At 43.7% G+C, this 15,747-nt stretch overlaps 1 protein-coding gene across 1 annotated transcript in view; it reads left to right on the top strand.

Moving 5' to 3' along the window:
- Window positions 1–428: 428 nt before the first annotated feature.
- Window positions 429–15,747, top strand: part of Uba2 (ubiquitin like modifier activating enzyme 2) — a 28,711-nt gene continuing 13,392 nt past the window's right edge. Inside the window, exons 1-8 of the mRNA XM_041654414.1 lie at window positions 429–740; window positions 3,663–3,746; window positions 4,859–4,929; window positions 5,824–5,888; window positions 7,214–7,314; window positions 10,000–10,121; window positions 13,834–13,901; window positions 15,254–15,375. Coding sequence (XP_041510348.1) covers window positions 603–740; window positions 3,663–3,746; window positions 4,859–4,929; window positions 5,824–5,888; window positions 7,214–7,314; window positions 10,000–10,121; window positions 13,834–13,901; window positions 15,254–15,375 — 771 coding nt within the window. The 5' untranslated portion in view covers window positions 429–602. The remainder of the gene's footprint in view (window positions 741–3,662; window positions 3,747–4,858; window positions 4,930–5,823; window positions 5,889–7,213; window positions 7,315–9,999; window positions 10,122–13,833; window positions 13,902–15,253; window positions 15,376–15,747) is intronic.

The raw sequence follows: 15,747 nt of genomic DNA, 5'->3' as shown, positions 1-15,747 counted from the left end.
TCCAAAGGTTCTGAGTTCAATTCCCAGCAACCACATGGTGGCTCACAACCATCTGTAATGAGGTCTGGTGCCCTCTTCTGGCCTGCAGACATACATACAGATAGACTACTATATACATAATAAATAAATATTAAAAAAAAAGAACAATGGCCAGGTGGTGTGGCAAACGCCTTTAATCCCAGCACTTGGGAGGCAGAGGCAGGCAGGTCTCTGAGTTTGAGGCCAGTCTGGTCTATAAGAGCTAGTTCCAAGACAGGCTCCAAAGCTACAGAGAAACCTTGTCTTGAAAAACCAAAAAAAAAAAAAAAAGGAAGAAAAAAAATTCCTTAATTTGCAGATGCTGCTTACATATAGAGTCATAGTTTGTTTTTAAACTCCTACGAAAGGAGTTTCCGTTGGGAGTTAAAACCAAGGAACGTAACCCTATGCTTCTCAGGCCGAGCGCGGGTCTGTGCGCGTTTAGCAGGAAGATACCTCTGTTCTCGTCCTTGCGCGGTCTAGTGCGCAGGAGCGGAAGCTGCGCCGCCCTTCCCCCACTGGCTTCCGGCTGCCGCTCGGGTTCTCCCGCCTCCGACTGTGCCGCGGCTCGTGGACGTCCCGCCATGGCACTGTCGCGGGGGCTTCCCCGGGAGCTGGCCGAGGTCGTGTCCCGCGGCCGGGTGCTGGTGGTGGGCGCGGGTGGCATCGGCTGTGAGCTGCTCAAGAACCTGGTGCTCACCGGCTTCTCTCACATCGATCTGGTGAGGCCCGGACTCCGGCTGAATGGCGGGCTGTCTGCGGGACGCGGGGCCCGAATTCTGGGCGGGAGTCAGGGTTGTGCGGCCTTCGGGCCGGGGATCAGGGTCTCCGCTCCGGGAGCAGATTGGCGGGGACGCTGGGCCCCGGCTTCCCGGCCTCCTGTCTGTAGGCCTCCGCTCCCCGGGCCTGCCCGCGCCGCCTCCCGAGCCGAACAGTTTCCCCAGTTACTCTGGGATGCAGGAAGTGATCGAGACCCCTATGGATGCTGTGACTTTAATTCGAACGCGCCCCTAACTTGAAAGTAACGACCCCGCGGCAGAGCGGCGGCAGCAGCAGCACCCCGGGCCTGCTCACATGCATTTACTCGAATACGCCCCCGGCCTCTAGGTTGCAAGTGTTCGCATCCCGTTTTATTTTTAACAGATGAGGGAAGTAAGGCTCTATGAGGTTGAGTAACTTACCCTGAAGGGATGCCGCTAGTGGCTGGATGAACTCCTTTGGGGCTCGCGCGCCTCTGGGCTGGGCACAGTGCAGATGGGACACTGCCGTTTATGTCATTCGATGTTCCCTTGGGTTTGCGCGATTGGGTGACCACGTGTAATCCCTACAATCGGGAGACAGTAGGTTCGGGAGTTGAGGTTCGCTTGGGCTACGTAGCAAGACTTTTCCTCAAGAAATTTAAAAAAGTTTTTGATTGTCCATAATCTAAGTTTTGCTTTAGTGTGCAATGACAGGAAGCCGCTGTAGTTTGTTAACTGTTGGAGAAACTATCTAGAACTGGGATGTGAGTTGAAAATGCCTTAAGGATTAGCAGAAACGAATTTACAGGTGTCAGGATGTAAGGCGAGGCAGAATTGGAATCTATTTTTCTATGCATTGATTAGACTTCACACCCAGTTCCAGGCCACAGAGAACCCAGTCTGTTGGTAATTCTGGAGGCTATGTTTAAAAAAGAATAGTTTTTGCAGTAGACAAGAGTGAATTGAAAAGTAAATGATCTTTGTTTTAATTGTTTTTCTTTGGTCTAATGTCTGTAGTGAACTGTAGCGTAAATAAGGAGGAGGTTCACGAGATCCCATCTCGTAAGGATGGCAGATGTTTAGGACACTGGGAGCTTTGAAGTACAAATGGATATTTCAGTACTTAGATGTTTTTATACTTTTTATTTTTTTATTTTTTGGTTTTTTTGAGACAGGGTTTCTCTGTGGCTTTGGAGCCTGTCCTGGAACTAGCTCTGTAGACCAGGCTGGCCTCGAACTCACAGAGATCCGCCTGCCTCTGCCTCCCGAGTGCTGGGATTAAAGGCGTGCGCCACCATCGCCCGGCGTTTTTATACTTTTTAAAAAATATTTATTATGTATACAGTGTTGTGGGCACCAGATCTCATTACAGATGGTTGTGAGCCACCATGTGGTTGCTGGGAATTGAAATCAGGTTCTCTGGAAGAGCAGTCAGTGCTCTTAACCTCTGAACCATCTCTCCAGCCCCTAAATTTTATTTTTATTTTAAAAAATTTCCCTTAGTTTATGTGTCTGTTCCTGGTGCCCTCGGAGTCCAGGAGGGGCATTGAATCCCCTGGAAATGGTGTTACCAATGTAGGTGCTGAGAATTGGGTCCCAGGTCCAATGCAAGAGCAGCCAGCACTCTTAACTGTTGAGCCCTGTCTTCAGCTCCTGGGTTAGATTTTAAACGAATTTTTTATTTTATTTTTTGACTTTAATACCCCTCAAGCAATCCTGAGTGACTATGTATATACAGAATAAAGCAACAAACGTTTCCAACTCCGATCGCCACATCACTTAATGGAAAACAACAGGCACAGGAAATTATACCACATTTGAAATAATCAGACAGATGGGTATTGATTTATTTGGGGGGGTGGAGCCCATATGACAATTTAGGGTGTCTTCTGGGGGCACTGTCTACCTTTTTTTGAGACAGAGGCTCCCTTGTTCTGGAACTCTCCAAATTTACTAGACTGACCAGCTAGTGAGTCCCAGGATCTCCTCTTGTTTTAATATGGGTGCTGGGGGATTGAACCCACGTCTTTGTAGCTGGCAGGACAACCACTTTAATGCCTTTTATCTCTCTTTTTTTAAAATGTTTATTTTATTTATTCATTATGTATACAATATTCTGTCTGTGTGTATGCCTGAAGGCCAGAAGAGGGCACCAGACCCCATTACAGATGGTTGTGAGCCACCATGTGGTTGCTGGGAATTGAACTCAGGACCTTTGGAAGAGCAGGCAATGCTCTTAACCTCTGAGCCATCTCTCCAGCCCCCCTTTTATCTCTTTTGTCTATTTATTTATCTATATTTTGAGACAGGGTCTCTATATGTAACCCTGACTAGTCTGGACCTCATTATGGAGACCAAGCTGACCTCCAACTCACAGATACCTGAGTACACCACCTGGCCCACCGGAAACTTTTATATTTCTATTTATTTGTTTGTTTTTAAAATTTTTACATTTTTATAAACCAAAGCTTTTATGCTTTCTAAGGAATTCCCTGAAATAGGATTAAATCAAATAAATTAGCCATCCTCAGTGCATTCTGTTTTTTTTTTGCTTGTTTGTTTGTTTGTTTTGTTTTGTTTTTTCAAGACAGGGTATCTCTATATAGCAGTCCTGGCTGTCTTGGAACTCACTTTGTAGACCAGGCTGGCCTTGAACTCGCAGAGATCTGCCTGTCTCTGCCTCCCAAGGACTGGGATTAAAGGCTTGCTTGCCACCACCAGGTCTTGATGGTTATCTTTGACATTGACACTGCCCTTCCCATATTCTTTAAATGTAGCTTTTAACAGTTTGGGTATGACTTGTCCAGAGAAGCACTTTCTACACTGGTAAGTTCTGAGCTATGAATGCTGAAGGTAGTGATGTTGCTTGAACAGTGTGATTCATCCGGGTTTCTGCCTTTGTAGATTGATCTGGATACTATCGATGTCAGCAACCTCAACAGGCAGTTCTTGTTTCAAAAGAAACACGTTGGAAGGTCAAAGGCTCAGGTAACTGTTTCCCATGTGTGTTTAGAACTTTGACAATGAAGTTCTCTCTCAACAGGCCAGATTATGGCTCCTAGAGAGAGGGAAAGTAAGTGAAGCTAGCATCCCCCCTCCCCTATCTTTCTCTCTCTTCCTGGTTTTTCAAGACAGGGTTTTCCAAGTCACTCTGTAGACCAGGCTGACCTCGAACCACACCTGTTCGCCTGCCTGTTTCTACCTCCCAAATGCTGGATTAATGGCGTGCACCACCACAGCCCTGCTTCTCTCTTCTTTTGTCTATGATTAAAATTATTCGTTTGCTTATTTTAGTTTGTATGGGGCACCTGTGAGTGCCACTGCAGGAGAATAGAAGTAGGGGACAATTGGGTCCTGGGGGTTGAGCTCAGGTGATGAGAGGGAAGGGCTGAGGAGTAGCCCACATCCCCCCCCCCTTTTTTTTTTCTTTTTTTTTTTGTCTGGAAGGAATTGAAATCCTGAGTGCTGTATTTGAGGTGTCTTTTGTATCCTCTTCATATTTAAGTTTGCTCCTTTGCATCCCAGAGGTCAGATTCTCCTGTGTCCCCAGGGAAGATACTGCTGCTTTGAATATTCTTCCTGGGTTGGGACCAAAGGTCTTATTCCTCTGTTTTCTGCCAGCCCCTTCCCTCCCATCCCATTGTGCTTGTTTCCTATTTTCTTATTTGCAGCTCCCTTCCCCACAAGTACTTTGCTGTGTCAGTTTTTAGACTGAGTACCTTCATCCTCTGACAGGAGTCTTTCTAAACTTGCATTACATTTTGTAGTCAAGCTAACCTGGGTGGTTATTTACGGCTTCTTTTCTTAGGCTCTTAAGTGAATGACTGACATTATTGCATTTTAGTTCAGTTTAGTTTTGTGTTACTGGAGGTAGACAAGTGCTCTACCCCAGCCCCATGGTTTCTATTTTCTCTGTTTGCCATTCACATAAAAGTGTAGGGGAAAACTAATTTTATGAATATGTATATACTTAATGAAATCTTACCACATTTTTTTTTTGTGTGTGTGTGTGTATATATATATATATATATATATGATTACCTAAGTAAGTCAGATTTCAAATGTCAACAAAAATGAGTAATTTACTTTTGGTTTTCCAGGTTGCCAAAGAAAGTGTGCTGCAGTTCCACCCCCAAGCTAACATTGAGGCTCACCATGACAGCATCATGAAGTATGCACGCCATTCTGTTACAAAGCTATTTGCTATGAATTTTTAGTTAAGCCTTTAGAGTATAAGGTATTTTTATCAGGCATCTATGTGAGCCTGAATCATTCTGCAGTTTTCGGATAACTTCTAGAATACTTACGCATGCTAAGTCTGTGCCATTAGTGGCATCGCTTCTACCAGTTCATGTAGATGAGCGATGTTTTAATGTCAGTAAGGAAGTTACTCAGAGACTTAGAAATAACTGTGCTTTCATGCCTGAGGCTCCGCTGCTGCTGTGTTTAGTGGTAAGGTCTGACTGCACGTACCTCAGTAATGATGGGTAATCTGTCCTTATGGACGTGGAAAGCAAAGATCCATGAGCATAAGTCCCCTGCCACACACACATGTGACTGGGAATTAGAGGGAGCCTTCAGCTTTCTCAAGGCACTTGTCTCTCCGGCTATTTCTAATGCTTTGTAGATCTGCCTATTGCCTCTTACCCCTTGCACTTTCCCAGTGCTGCTAAAAGTGGAGCCCCGAGGGGCCTGAACCCTGCCTGATTGTGACCATGTGAGGTGAAACCGCTTGCCATGCAGATCCTGGGAATGTGTCCCTTGTATGTTCCCAGGCACTTGCTACCCTGAGGGGGTTACTAGTGAGATTATGCCAGCTTTCTGCCAGTTTAAGAATTTGTCTTGGTGTCTTAGATTGCTGGTCAGGATGGAGAGAAACTTGAGAATAGTTCCTTTAAAATATGCTTGTGTTAGGAAAATTCCAGCCTTCCTGTCACTATGGCATATACTTCCCACCAATGGTTATTTTTACAGTTATTTGTCCATTTTGGGACTCTTATTTATTATGCTGAGAAAAAATCATACAAAAGACCAGTTTTGATGACCTTTCTGTTTTGCTTTTCAGCCCAGAGTATAATGTGGAATTTTTTCGAAAGTTTATATTGGTTATGAACGCGTTAGATAACAGAGGTAAGGTGTTTTTAATGTTTTACATCTTACTAATTTCCTCTTCCCCTTGTCAAAGCTGGTTAGAGATTTAGTGTCCAATTATGAATTAGAATTCAAACACAAAAAGGAAATAAGAATAGGTGGGGCTTTTGGGATGTGTGGCAGTCTCTGTTGCCCAGCCCAAGCCAGTCTGGAACTCACCATGTTTCCCCAGGCTGACCTTAAACTGGTGACAATCCTCCTGCCTCAGTCTCTGGTGTGCTAGAATTTTAGGTATAAGCAGGGCCAGTTGATGGCTATTTCTCTAGGACACACCGTTGGCCTTCATGCACTTTGCTATTCTACTAGAAGGTGTAGCTAGAATTTATTTCAGGTGGTTGTAGTACATCTTGTTTGTGCATAGACCTAGGCAATGAGCATCTGAGGGGTGCCCACCAGGACTATTATAATACAAATGGGCCAGAGCATCAGGTGATTTACATCAGGTGTAAAGTGCCTTAGGGTGAGGCCTCAGTAAGGTGTTAGTTTCTCTGCTCTATTCTTTTTTTTTTTTTTTAAGATTTATTTATTATGTATACAACATTCTGCCTCGGATGTATGCCTGCATGCCAGAGGAGGGTGCCAGATCTCAGTACAGATGGTTGTGAGCCACCACCATGTGGTTGCTGGGAATTGAACTCAGGACCTCTGGAAGAGCAGCCAGTGCTCTTAACCTCTGAGCCATCTCTCCAGCCCCTTTCTGCTCTATTCTTGAGGCGGGTCTTAGATTTACTAAGTAGCTGGGGATGATCTTGAACTCTTCTGACCCATTGTGCTTCTGCCTCCCAAGGGCTGGTACACCAGGCCTAGTTTAGGCTGCTCCATTTAAAGACTGGCTCTAGAATTCTTCCAGCTGTACCTGTAACATAGGGTCCTAGACCAGGCCCTCGTAGGTGTAACAAATTTCTTTCTGGAAAGCTAAGCATGGTGGGCATGTCTTTAATACCAGCACTTAGGAGGCAGAGGCAGGTGAATCTCTGAGTTTGAGGCCAGCCTGGTCTACAGAGTGAGTCTCAGGGCAGGCTCCAAAGCTACACAGAGAAACCCTATCTTGAAAAACCAAAAATAAAATAAAGAAAAAAGAGTCTTTTTCTAGAGTAAATTTGTAAAGCAAATTTCTTGTTTGATCCTGTAATGACATGTCATTGGCTAAGGATGTAGCCAAAGTGTTGCATACAAAAGTAATTATCTTTGCCTTAGTCACAGGGAACATGTGGTTTATTGAAAGCAAGAAAATGTTTTCATAATTGTCATCCTGAACTTGTTTCTGTCTTCAGAAACTCTTGGTAACTCACGTTTTCTTTCAGCTGCCCGAAACCATGTAAATAGAATGTGTCTGGCAGCCGATGTGCCTCTCATTGAAAGTGGGACTGCTGGTTATCTTGGACAAGTGACCACTATCAAGAAGGTAAACACTTTGTTTTTATTTTTCACCTATTTACTTGAGACTTAGGAAGGAAAAAACTTTGGGTGTATATAGTATAAGCAGGCCAGCATCCAAGGTATAGAGATTTCATGCTGTATAAGACAGGGTGGTGCCAGGCAGTGGTGGTGCACGCCTTTAATCCCAGCACTCAGGGGGCAGAGACGGGCTGATCTCTGAGTTCGAGGCCATCCTAGTCTACAGACCAAGTTCCAGGACAGGCTTCAAAGCTGCAGAGAAACCCTGTCTTGAAAAACCAAAACAAACAAACAAAACCGGGATAATGCTTGGGTCCCTGGGTTCATTAAATTCCCAGAAGACCTCCCACCTTAAGGTATATATTAAAATTGTTAGCCTGAGCAGGGCATGGTAGTGCCTTTTTTTACTCCCAACATTCAGGAGGCAGAGGCAATGGATCTCTGGTCTACAGAGCAAGTTCCAGGACAGCCAGGGCTACGTAGAGAAAAACTGTCTTGAAAAACCAAAATCAAACAGAAATTCTTTTTTTTTTTTTTTTAGTTTTTCGAGACAGGGTTTCTCTGTGGTTTTGGAGCCTGTCCCGGAACTAGCTCTTGTAGACCAGGCTGGTCTCGAACTCACAAAGATCCGCCTGCCTCTGCCTCCCAAGTGCTGGGATTAAAGGCGTGCGCCACCACCGCCCGGCATCAAACAGAAATTCTTAGACTGACAGAACAAGCTACAAAAATGCTTAGTAGTCATAGGGCTTGGTGTAAAGTTGTAGATGGTAAGCAGTAAGTCAGACTTCCAAAAGTTGCAGTTTGCTGGGCATGGTGGCACATGCCCTCTTTAATCCCACAGCAGGATCTGTTTGGCTTCAAGGCCAGCTTGGTCTACATAGTGAATTCCAGCCAGCCAAGGCTGCATAGTGAGACTTAGTCTCAAAACAAGTCAGCAGTGATTTTGGGACCAGTGAGATGGTTCAGCAGGTGCTTGGTGCTAAGCTTGACAACTTAGGTTTTAGCCCTGTACCAACGTGTTGGAGAAAACAACTCGCACAACTTGTGCTCTGACTGCCACACATGTGCTTTGGTGCTCCTGTGCATGCACACACACTAAATGAGTGTAGAAATCAACAGTTGACTTTTGGGTTTGGAGTCTTCTAGTTCAGGTGTAGAAATGAGGTAGTAACCGGTCCTAACTCCGGATCTCTAATGTTCATTTTTACCTAAAGGAGTCTGGGGTGCAGGTAGATTTGCAGCATGTCAGCGAAGCTAACGAACGAGTGGGTGCTGTGCATCTTTAGCCTAGGTTTATAAAAGCCCGGGACTGATTAGTTAGGTCTTCAGATCTCTTCTTAGCTCCTTCAGGAAGTAAACATTAAAAGCTACATTTGAAGAATTCCTTCAAAGGTTAGAAAGTACTTTTTTAAAATACTTAAAATGGCCTGGCTTGTCGCATATTTTTTTTATAATATTTGTAATTAACTTTATATGCATTGGTGTGAAGGTGTCAGATCCCCTGGAACTGGATTTTCAGACAGTTGTGAGCTGCCATGTGGGTACTGGGAATTGAACCCAGGTTCTCAGAAAGAGCAGTCAGTGCTCTTAACCACTGAGCCATCTCTCCAGCCCATTGGTATATTTTTGACTGGGTACCTATGTTACAAAGCATGGCTTTCTTTTGTTTTAACTGCTAGTCTTGGACGCTTATTCTGTGCCATTCTCCAGAGGTTGTTTGTGGGTCAGTGCTCTATAGACTATAGTGTGTCAGTATAGAATGAGGTGGAGCTGTTTGTTACCTGCACCATACACAGTGTGCTTTTCGGTGGCTTCATCCGAGGTATTTATTGGAAGTCGGAGGGCACAGTAGCGTTAGCAGGAGATCCTGGATCTGCCATTTAATTTATATTAAAACATATATTGATTCTTTTTGTTTGTTTTTCAAGATGGGCTTTCTCTGTAAACAGCCCTGGCTGTCCTGGAACTTACTCTGTAGACCAGGCTAGCCTTAAACTCAGAAATCTACCTGCCTCTGTCTCCCAAGTGCTGGGATTAAAGGTGTATGCCACCACCACCCAGCAAGAATTTTGATTCTTTAACTGTTAACCGTTACGTTGTTTTTTATTCTCTGATGTGAAGGCTTAGGTTGAGAAACACTGAGATAAAGAGGGATTCATCTGATGGTCCTACAGTAGGGATACCTTGCCCCTACTTTTTTTTTTTTTTTTCTCTTTGGAAACAAGGTTTCTCTAGATAACCCTGGCTGTCCTGGAACTCTCTCTCTATAGACCTCGCTGGCCTTGAATTCAGAGATTGTCTTGCCTTAGCATGAGTGCTAGGATTTTAAAGGTGTGCATTACCACCCCTGGCTCTCTGTAGTTTTCTGTTATTTGGTGAAATAAAAAAATATAATTCTCTGATTTGATGTTGTACTACAATGCTTTCTTCTTTCTGAATTTGCCTTCCACTTGCATGGGAGTTGGGAGGAATGTTTCTGCCTCAGACACGACTTGGTCATGTCATTTAGCCTTTGCATTTTGACTCTGGATCCTTTATATATACAGTAAGGGTTTTGCAGTCACTTATAGTTTAAATTTTTCTTGGCGGCATAGAAGTGGGCTGGAATGTAAGTGAGGGGATGGAGTGTCTGCAGCTGTACCACCTTCTAACTGTTGTGGAGTAACTGCTCTCTCATGCCCTGACTTTATAGGGTGTGACTGAGTGCTACGAGTGTCATCCTAAGCCAACGCAGAGAACGTTCCCTGGCTGTACGATTCGGAACACACCTTCTGAACCTATTCACTGCATCGTTTGGGCAAAGTATTTGTTCAAGTAAGAGTTATGTGTCCCTGGTGTGTTTTCAGAGCAGATTATGGAACACGAGGTCATTTTTACTTAAATAGTCTTAAAAAGGTTATATTTATAGTGGTTAAATATGGCAAAGAGACACTAGTTATTTTCTTGGGTTTAGCTCAGACAGCATTCTTTGCATGCTGTGGATGAAATTTTGGATGTTTAGTCTGGTATTGGACACAGGCATGCAACAAAGTTTGTACGAATGTATATATTTGGAATTATGAAAACATACTTATAAATAACTTGTTAAAGAATAGTTCACAGCGGAGTTAAAATCCTTTAGTGGTCTGGGGTAGGACTCATTTGTGTGGTACTTATCTGGTACGCCTGAGGCATGGTTAGGATCCCTATCCTGTTTAGTAACCATCCACAACCAACAATGGCAAAAAATACCGCTTGTTGAATGCCTGACTATGGTAGTGAGAAGGAAGGCTACTGGTCACACACACGGAGAAATGCTGAGTGTTGGTGGCCTAAATGAGGAGGTGTGCTCCAGAATATATGAAAAAACAAAACTGAAAGGAGAAGAATATAGTTGGGCACCATCTCCCCCCAAATAATTTGCAATTTGATTCCCAGCTGGGAGAGCCTGAGTAAATAACTGAGAACACAGTGTTAGCACACAATTTCCAGACAGTAGTGGGGTTCCCAGGAACACATCTCCTTAACACCTCCCCAGCCCCCAGAGACAGTGTTTCTCTGTGCAGCCCTGGCTATCCTGGAACTCACTCTAGACCAGGCTGGCCTCAAATTCACAGATCTACCTGCGTCTGCCTCCTGAAGGCTGGGATTAAAGGTGTGTTTCCCCCTTTAACGTTTTACATTAATTTGTTATATGCCTGAAGACAGAAATCAATTCTGATAGCATTAGTAATTAGAACATTTCTTGTTAGGCAGTGATGGTGTACATCTTTACTCCCAGCACTCAGGAAGCAGAGGCAGATGGATCTCTCTGTGAGTTCGAGGACAGCCAGGACTATCTACACAGAGAAACCTTGTCTCAAAAAACCAAAAAGGAAAAAAAAAGTTTCTTGATGTTTTGTGGCTCTTAGATAATATCCTTTGTCATTTCTAGGATCCCATCTTGGATGCTACATGAGTTTTCACGTCTCTAGCTCTTGGCTGTTCCTTTCTTAGATATTCTTTTTGTTGGGCAAGCCTTGTGGTTCTGAGTAGCAGGTCAGCATAGTGACCAACATTGGCATTTGTCTAGTATTTTCCTCGTGAGACTGGGTATTGAGAGGAAGACAGCAGCAGGGGAAGATGCTGTTTGTCCCGCTGTCAGCATCATCTGTCACTACTGCACTGGCCTTGGTAACCTTCCTTCCCCCCTTGCCACTGAGCAGTGTAGCAGGGAGTCCCGGGCCGCCCACTCCAAGCAGTGGAGATGTGTTTTTTGAGGCCAGTGCATCCCAAGAAGTCATTGTGCTTGCATTTCTTGCTAAGTAACTCACTCTTTGGACTTTTCCCTGAGAGTGTTTGTTCTCCTCGCTTCCTGCTTCCTGTTCTTTTCCCCCTTGAGACAGGGTCTCTTGTAGCCCAGACTGACCTGGACATACACATGCCACATAGTTGGAGATGATGTTCCACTTCCCAAATGCTGGGGTTGCAATTGTCCATAACTATAACCTGGGATCCAGTGTCTTTCTAGCCTCCACAGGCATACATGCGGTGCACTGAGCACGCATTCATGCCAAAGATCCATTTACTTACTTACTTATTTGTCAAACAAAAAATACATTTATTTATTCATTCATTTAGATTATTTTATTTACAACAGATCTGTGCATTTGAGGCCAGCCAGGTCTGCAAAGTGAATTTCACAACAGCCAGGACTATGCTCAGAGGAACCTTGTCTTGAAAAACAAATCAAAATTTTTATTGTGGAGAAAATCTTTATTGGAATTAGGGAACAATTTTCTCATTTTGAGATTTATTTTATTATAAGTACATAAGAATGTTTTCCTTGTATGTGCACACCTGACACCCTCCATTCACCAAGGGCCAGATTCCCCCATGTAGGGGCTGAGGGGTAAGTGTGAGCTCTTCCAGAGGACCCAGAGTCCATTCCCAGCATCCACGTGGCAGCTCACAACTGGCTCTAACTCTGAGATCTGACACCCTCACACAGGCATACATCAGGCAAAATATCAGTGCAAATGAAATAAAAGTAAATACATTGTTATTCTTATTTTATTTATTTATTTTAATTAATTAATTTATTATATATACAATATTCTGACTGTATGTATGTCTACAGGCCAGAAGAGGGCACCAGACCTCATTACAGATGGTTGTGAGCCACCATGTGGTTGCCGGGAATTGAACTCAGGACCTTTGGAAGAGCAAGCAATGCTTTTAACCACTGAGCGATCTCTCCAGCCCCATTGTTATTTTTTTAAAAGACATCAAAAGCACTGAAAGTGAAGGAAGAGTTGATCAGAGAAAGTGTTGGGTGGCTGTCAAAAAGAGACAGGCTGTTAGATTTGCAGCTGGCTGAAATTTGTTTTTTAAAATGTATTTCTTTTTTTTCATTAATCATAAACTGATTGGTCCAGTGTCTCAGGCTCTTCTTATTAACTAATTCTTATAACTTATATTAGCCCATATTTCTTGTCTATGTTAGCCACGTGGCTTGGTACCTTTTTCAGCGAGGCAGTCACATCTTGCTTTTTCTGTGGCTAGGTCACGACTGCAGTAAAATGTGTTTCTAAAATCAATAGAAGTATGGTTGATAAAAATCAGACAAGATGCGACACAACTATAACAGCACTCAAGAGTAGAGGCAGTGGCTCTCTGGATTCTAAGCCAGGCCATCTACCTAATGAGTTCCACTATACAGTAAGACCCTGTTGTAGCCCACAGCTAAGCCTCCACAAAGTGTGGTATGGTGTGTGGATCATGCAGCTCAGTTGACGGGAGTATTTGCCCAAATAGTGGATACCCCAGTTTTGATCCTTGGCCACAGAACACCCTAACTTGACTACCTAGCATGGATATGTCACACTCAATGGAAGACCCACCCAATCAGGCGGTCTAGAGGATGTGAAACATTGACAGCCTTGTTGGGAGTTAAATAGTATGACCAGAAGAAAGTCGTTTCTTGGGAAGTGTTTCCAAGAGCTTTACAGTTTTCGGTGTTTGCTTCTTTGTGGGGGAAGCATATGAAAGGGTTCCACTGAGATTTCACTGAGTCATCTCCCTGAGGAAAGGTGCCTCTGTGTCTGAAGAATCAAACCAGGTTTAGGGTGACTTGGCTGGTGAAGAATCTTAGCTTAACAGTTTAGTTTAGTATTACTTTCTTTTCTGTAAGAAGAAGTGCCTTATTCTCTGCTGAATTTTGCCACCTAGAATAAGACTTTGGGACTGTGTAGCAGATGGGTAATTATGGACTAGCCAGCTGCAGGTGTCTGGTGAGTGTCCTCTAGTGTGAAAATGTTCTTCAAGAAGGAAGCTTGCCTGTTTTTGCTAGCACGTTTGAATATTGAAATGTTTGAAACCTAGTTGATATTGTCACACATCTCATCTAGCCTTGGTGCCACGAGCAAACAGGATACTCTTAGGATGATGTATGCGCTGTGAATCATCATGCTAAGCATTTGGACTATTGTAAATAGATATTTCTGGGGAAATAGTCACATCTGTTTCAAATGCCTTTCCCTGATTGTTCACTCTTCTGGAATTGCAGCCAGCTGTTTGGAGAGGAGGATGCAGATCAAGAAGTGTCCCCTGACAGAGCCGACCCTGAAGCTGCTTGTGAGTGGCTGTGCCTTTGCTGTTGATTTAATGGTGGTGCCTTAAGGTTGCTTAATGTGCCATTGCATTTGGGGGGAAAATTGTTATTTTATGCATATGGATGTTTTGCCTGTATGTATGTCTAGTCCCATCATCCCATTTTAGGGAGGTTGTTGGTTTGTTCTTTGATGGTAGGTTTTTTGTTTTTGAGACTGGGTCTTTCTGTGTGCCCCTAGTTATATGTAAAGCACAGAGGTCCACCTGCTTCACTTTCCCAGAGTTCTGGAATTAAAGTGTATGATGTTTTAAAGCTTTCAGAACAAAGATTGAAAGGTTTAAGAACAAAGGAGTAGTTCCATTTCACTGGTAAGAACAGTGATCAAGATGGCTTGCGCCTTTAATCCCAGCACTCTGGAGGCAGAGGCAGGTGGATCTCTGTGAGTTTGAGGATAACCTGGTCTACAAAGCAAGTTCCAGGACAGTCAGGGCTACACAGGGAAACCCTGTCTCAAAGAAGCCAGAAAGAAAGAAAGAGAGAAAGAGAGAGAGGGAGGGAGGGAAGGAAGGAAGGAAGGAAAGAAAAGAAAAGAAAAGAAAAGAAAGAAACCGAGATGAGACATTTCACAGATCTAATCATTAGGACTAGGAGCAGCACCCATTCTGTTTACTGGGTCGTGGTTTTGTTTTGTTTTTTTCCTTTTTGGTTTTTCGAGACAGGGTTTCTCTGTGGGATTAAAGGCATGTGCCACCACCACCCGGCTAACAGGGTCATGTTTTAACTGTTAACCTGTTAGGGCTGGAGAGGTGGCTTGGGGTCAGTACTGACTCTTCCAGAGGACCTGGCACTCGTTGAAACTCCTATTCCAAGGGATCTCATATCTCTTCGGACTTCCAAGGGCACAAAGACATATAGGTCAAACTACCTGTGCATATAAAATACAATCTAAAAAAAAAACAACAACTCAGAAAGCAGGTCAGTGGTGGTGAATGCCTTTAAAGAAGACAACAACAGGGGCTGGAGAGATGGCTCAGTGGTTAAGAGCATTGCCTGCTCTTCCAAAGGTCCTGAGTTCAATTCCCAGCAACCACATGGTGGCTCACAACCATCTGTAAAGAGGTCTAGCGCCCTCTTCTGGCCTTCAGGCATACAGACAGAATATTGTATACGTAATAAATAAATAAATAAATATTTTTTTTTTGAAAAAGAAGACAACAACAGCAACACATATCTCACTGAGGCACAAAAATACACTAGTACTCACGTTGCTGTCCTGGAACTCTGAATGTGTTCCGTACAGCTGCCTTCCATTGAGTGATTCTCTCCCTTAGGTGAGAACGTAATTGTACATTGAGATACAATGCTTGTTTTGTAGGGGAGCCGACAGAGGCTGAAGCCAGAGCCAGGGCTTCCAATGAAGATGGAGACATTAAACGTGTTTCCACTAAGGAATGGGCTAAGTCAACTGGGTATGATCCAGTTAAACTTTTTACCAAGGTCAGTCTCACTCTCTTCCTCATTCTTCTGGTCTGATTGGGCTTCCTGCTTCCTCTCTTTTAAAACTTATTTTATGTGTATGAATGGTTTGCCTGCATGTGTTTATGTGTACCATGTGTATGCTGGTGCTGCCTCAAGTGGGGGTTCTGATCCAAGAGAACTAGACTCAGGATGTTAGTGAACCACCATGTGGATGCTGGGAACTGAGCCCTATCCTCTGAAAATCCAGCGAACACTCTTACTGTGAACCATTTCTGCAGCCCCCAAGGCTTCTGCGCTTGATCAGCAAGACTATCACTCAACAGTATTTCAGCTAGGATTACTTTTATTATTATTATTATTATCATTATTATCATTAATTTTCATTTTAAT

The sequence above is a fragment of the Microtus oregoni genome, unplaced genomic scaffold (genome assembly GCF_018167655.1).
Source record: "Microtus oregoni isolate MIOR12 unplaced genomic scaffold, Mior012 000006F_ref0000085, whole genome shotgun sequence".
NCBI lineage: Eukaryota > Metazoa > Chordata > Mammalia > Rodentia > Cricetidae > Microtus > Microtus oregoni.
Note: the sequence above shows the minus strand (reverse complement) of the source record. Positions and strands in the feature narration are given on the sequence as shown.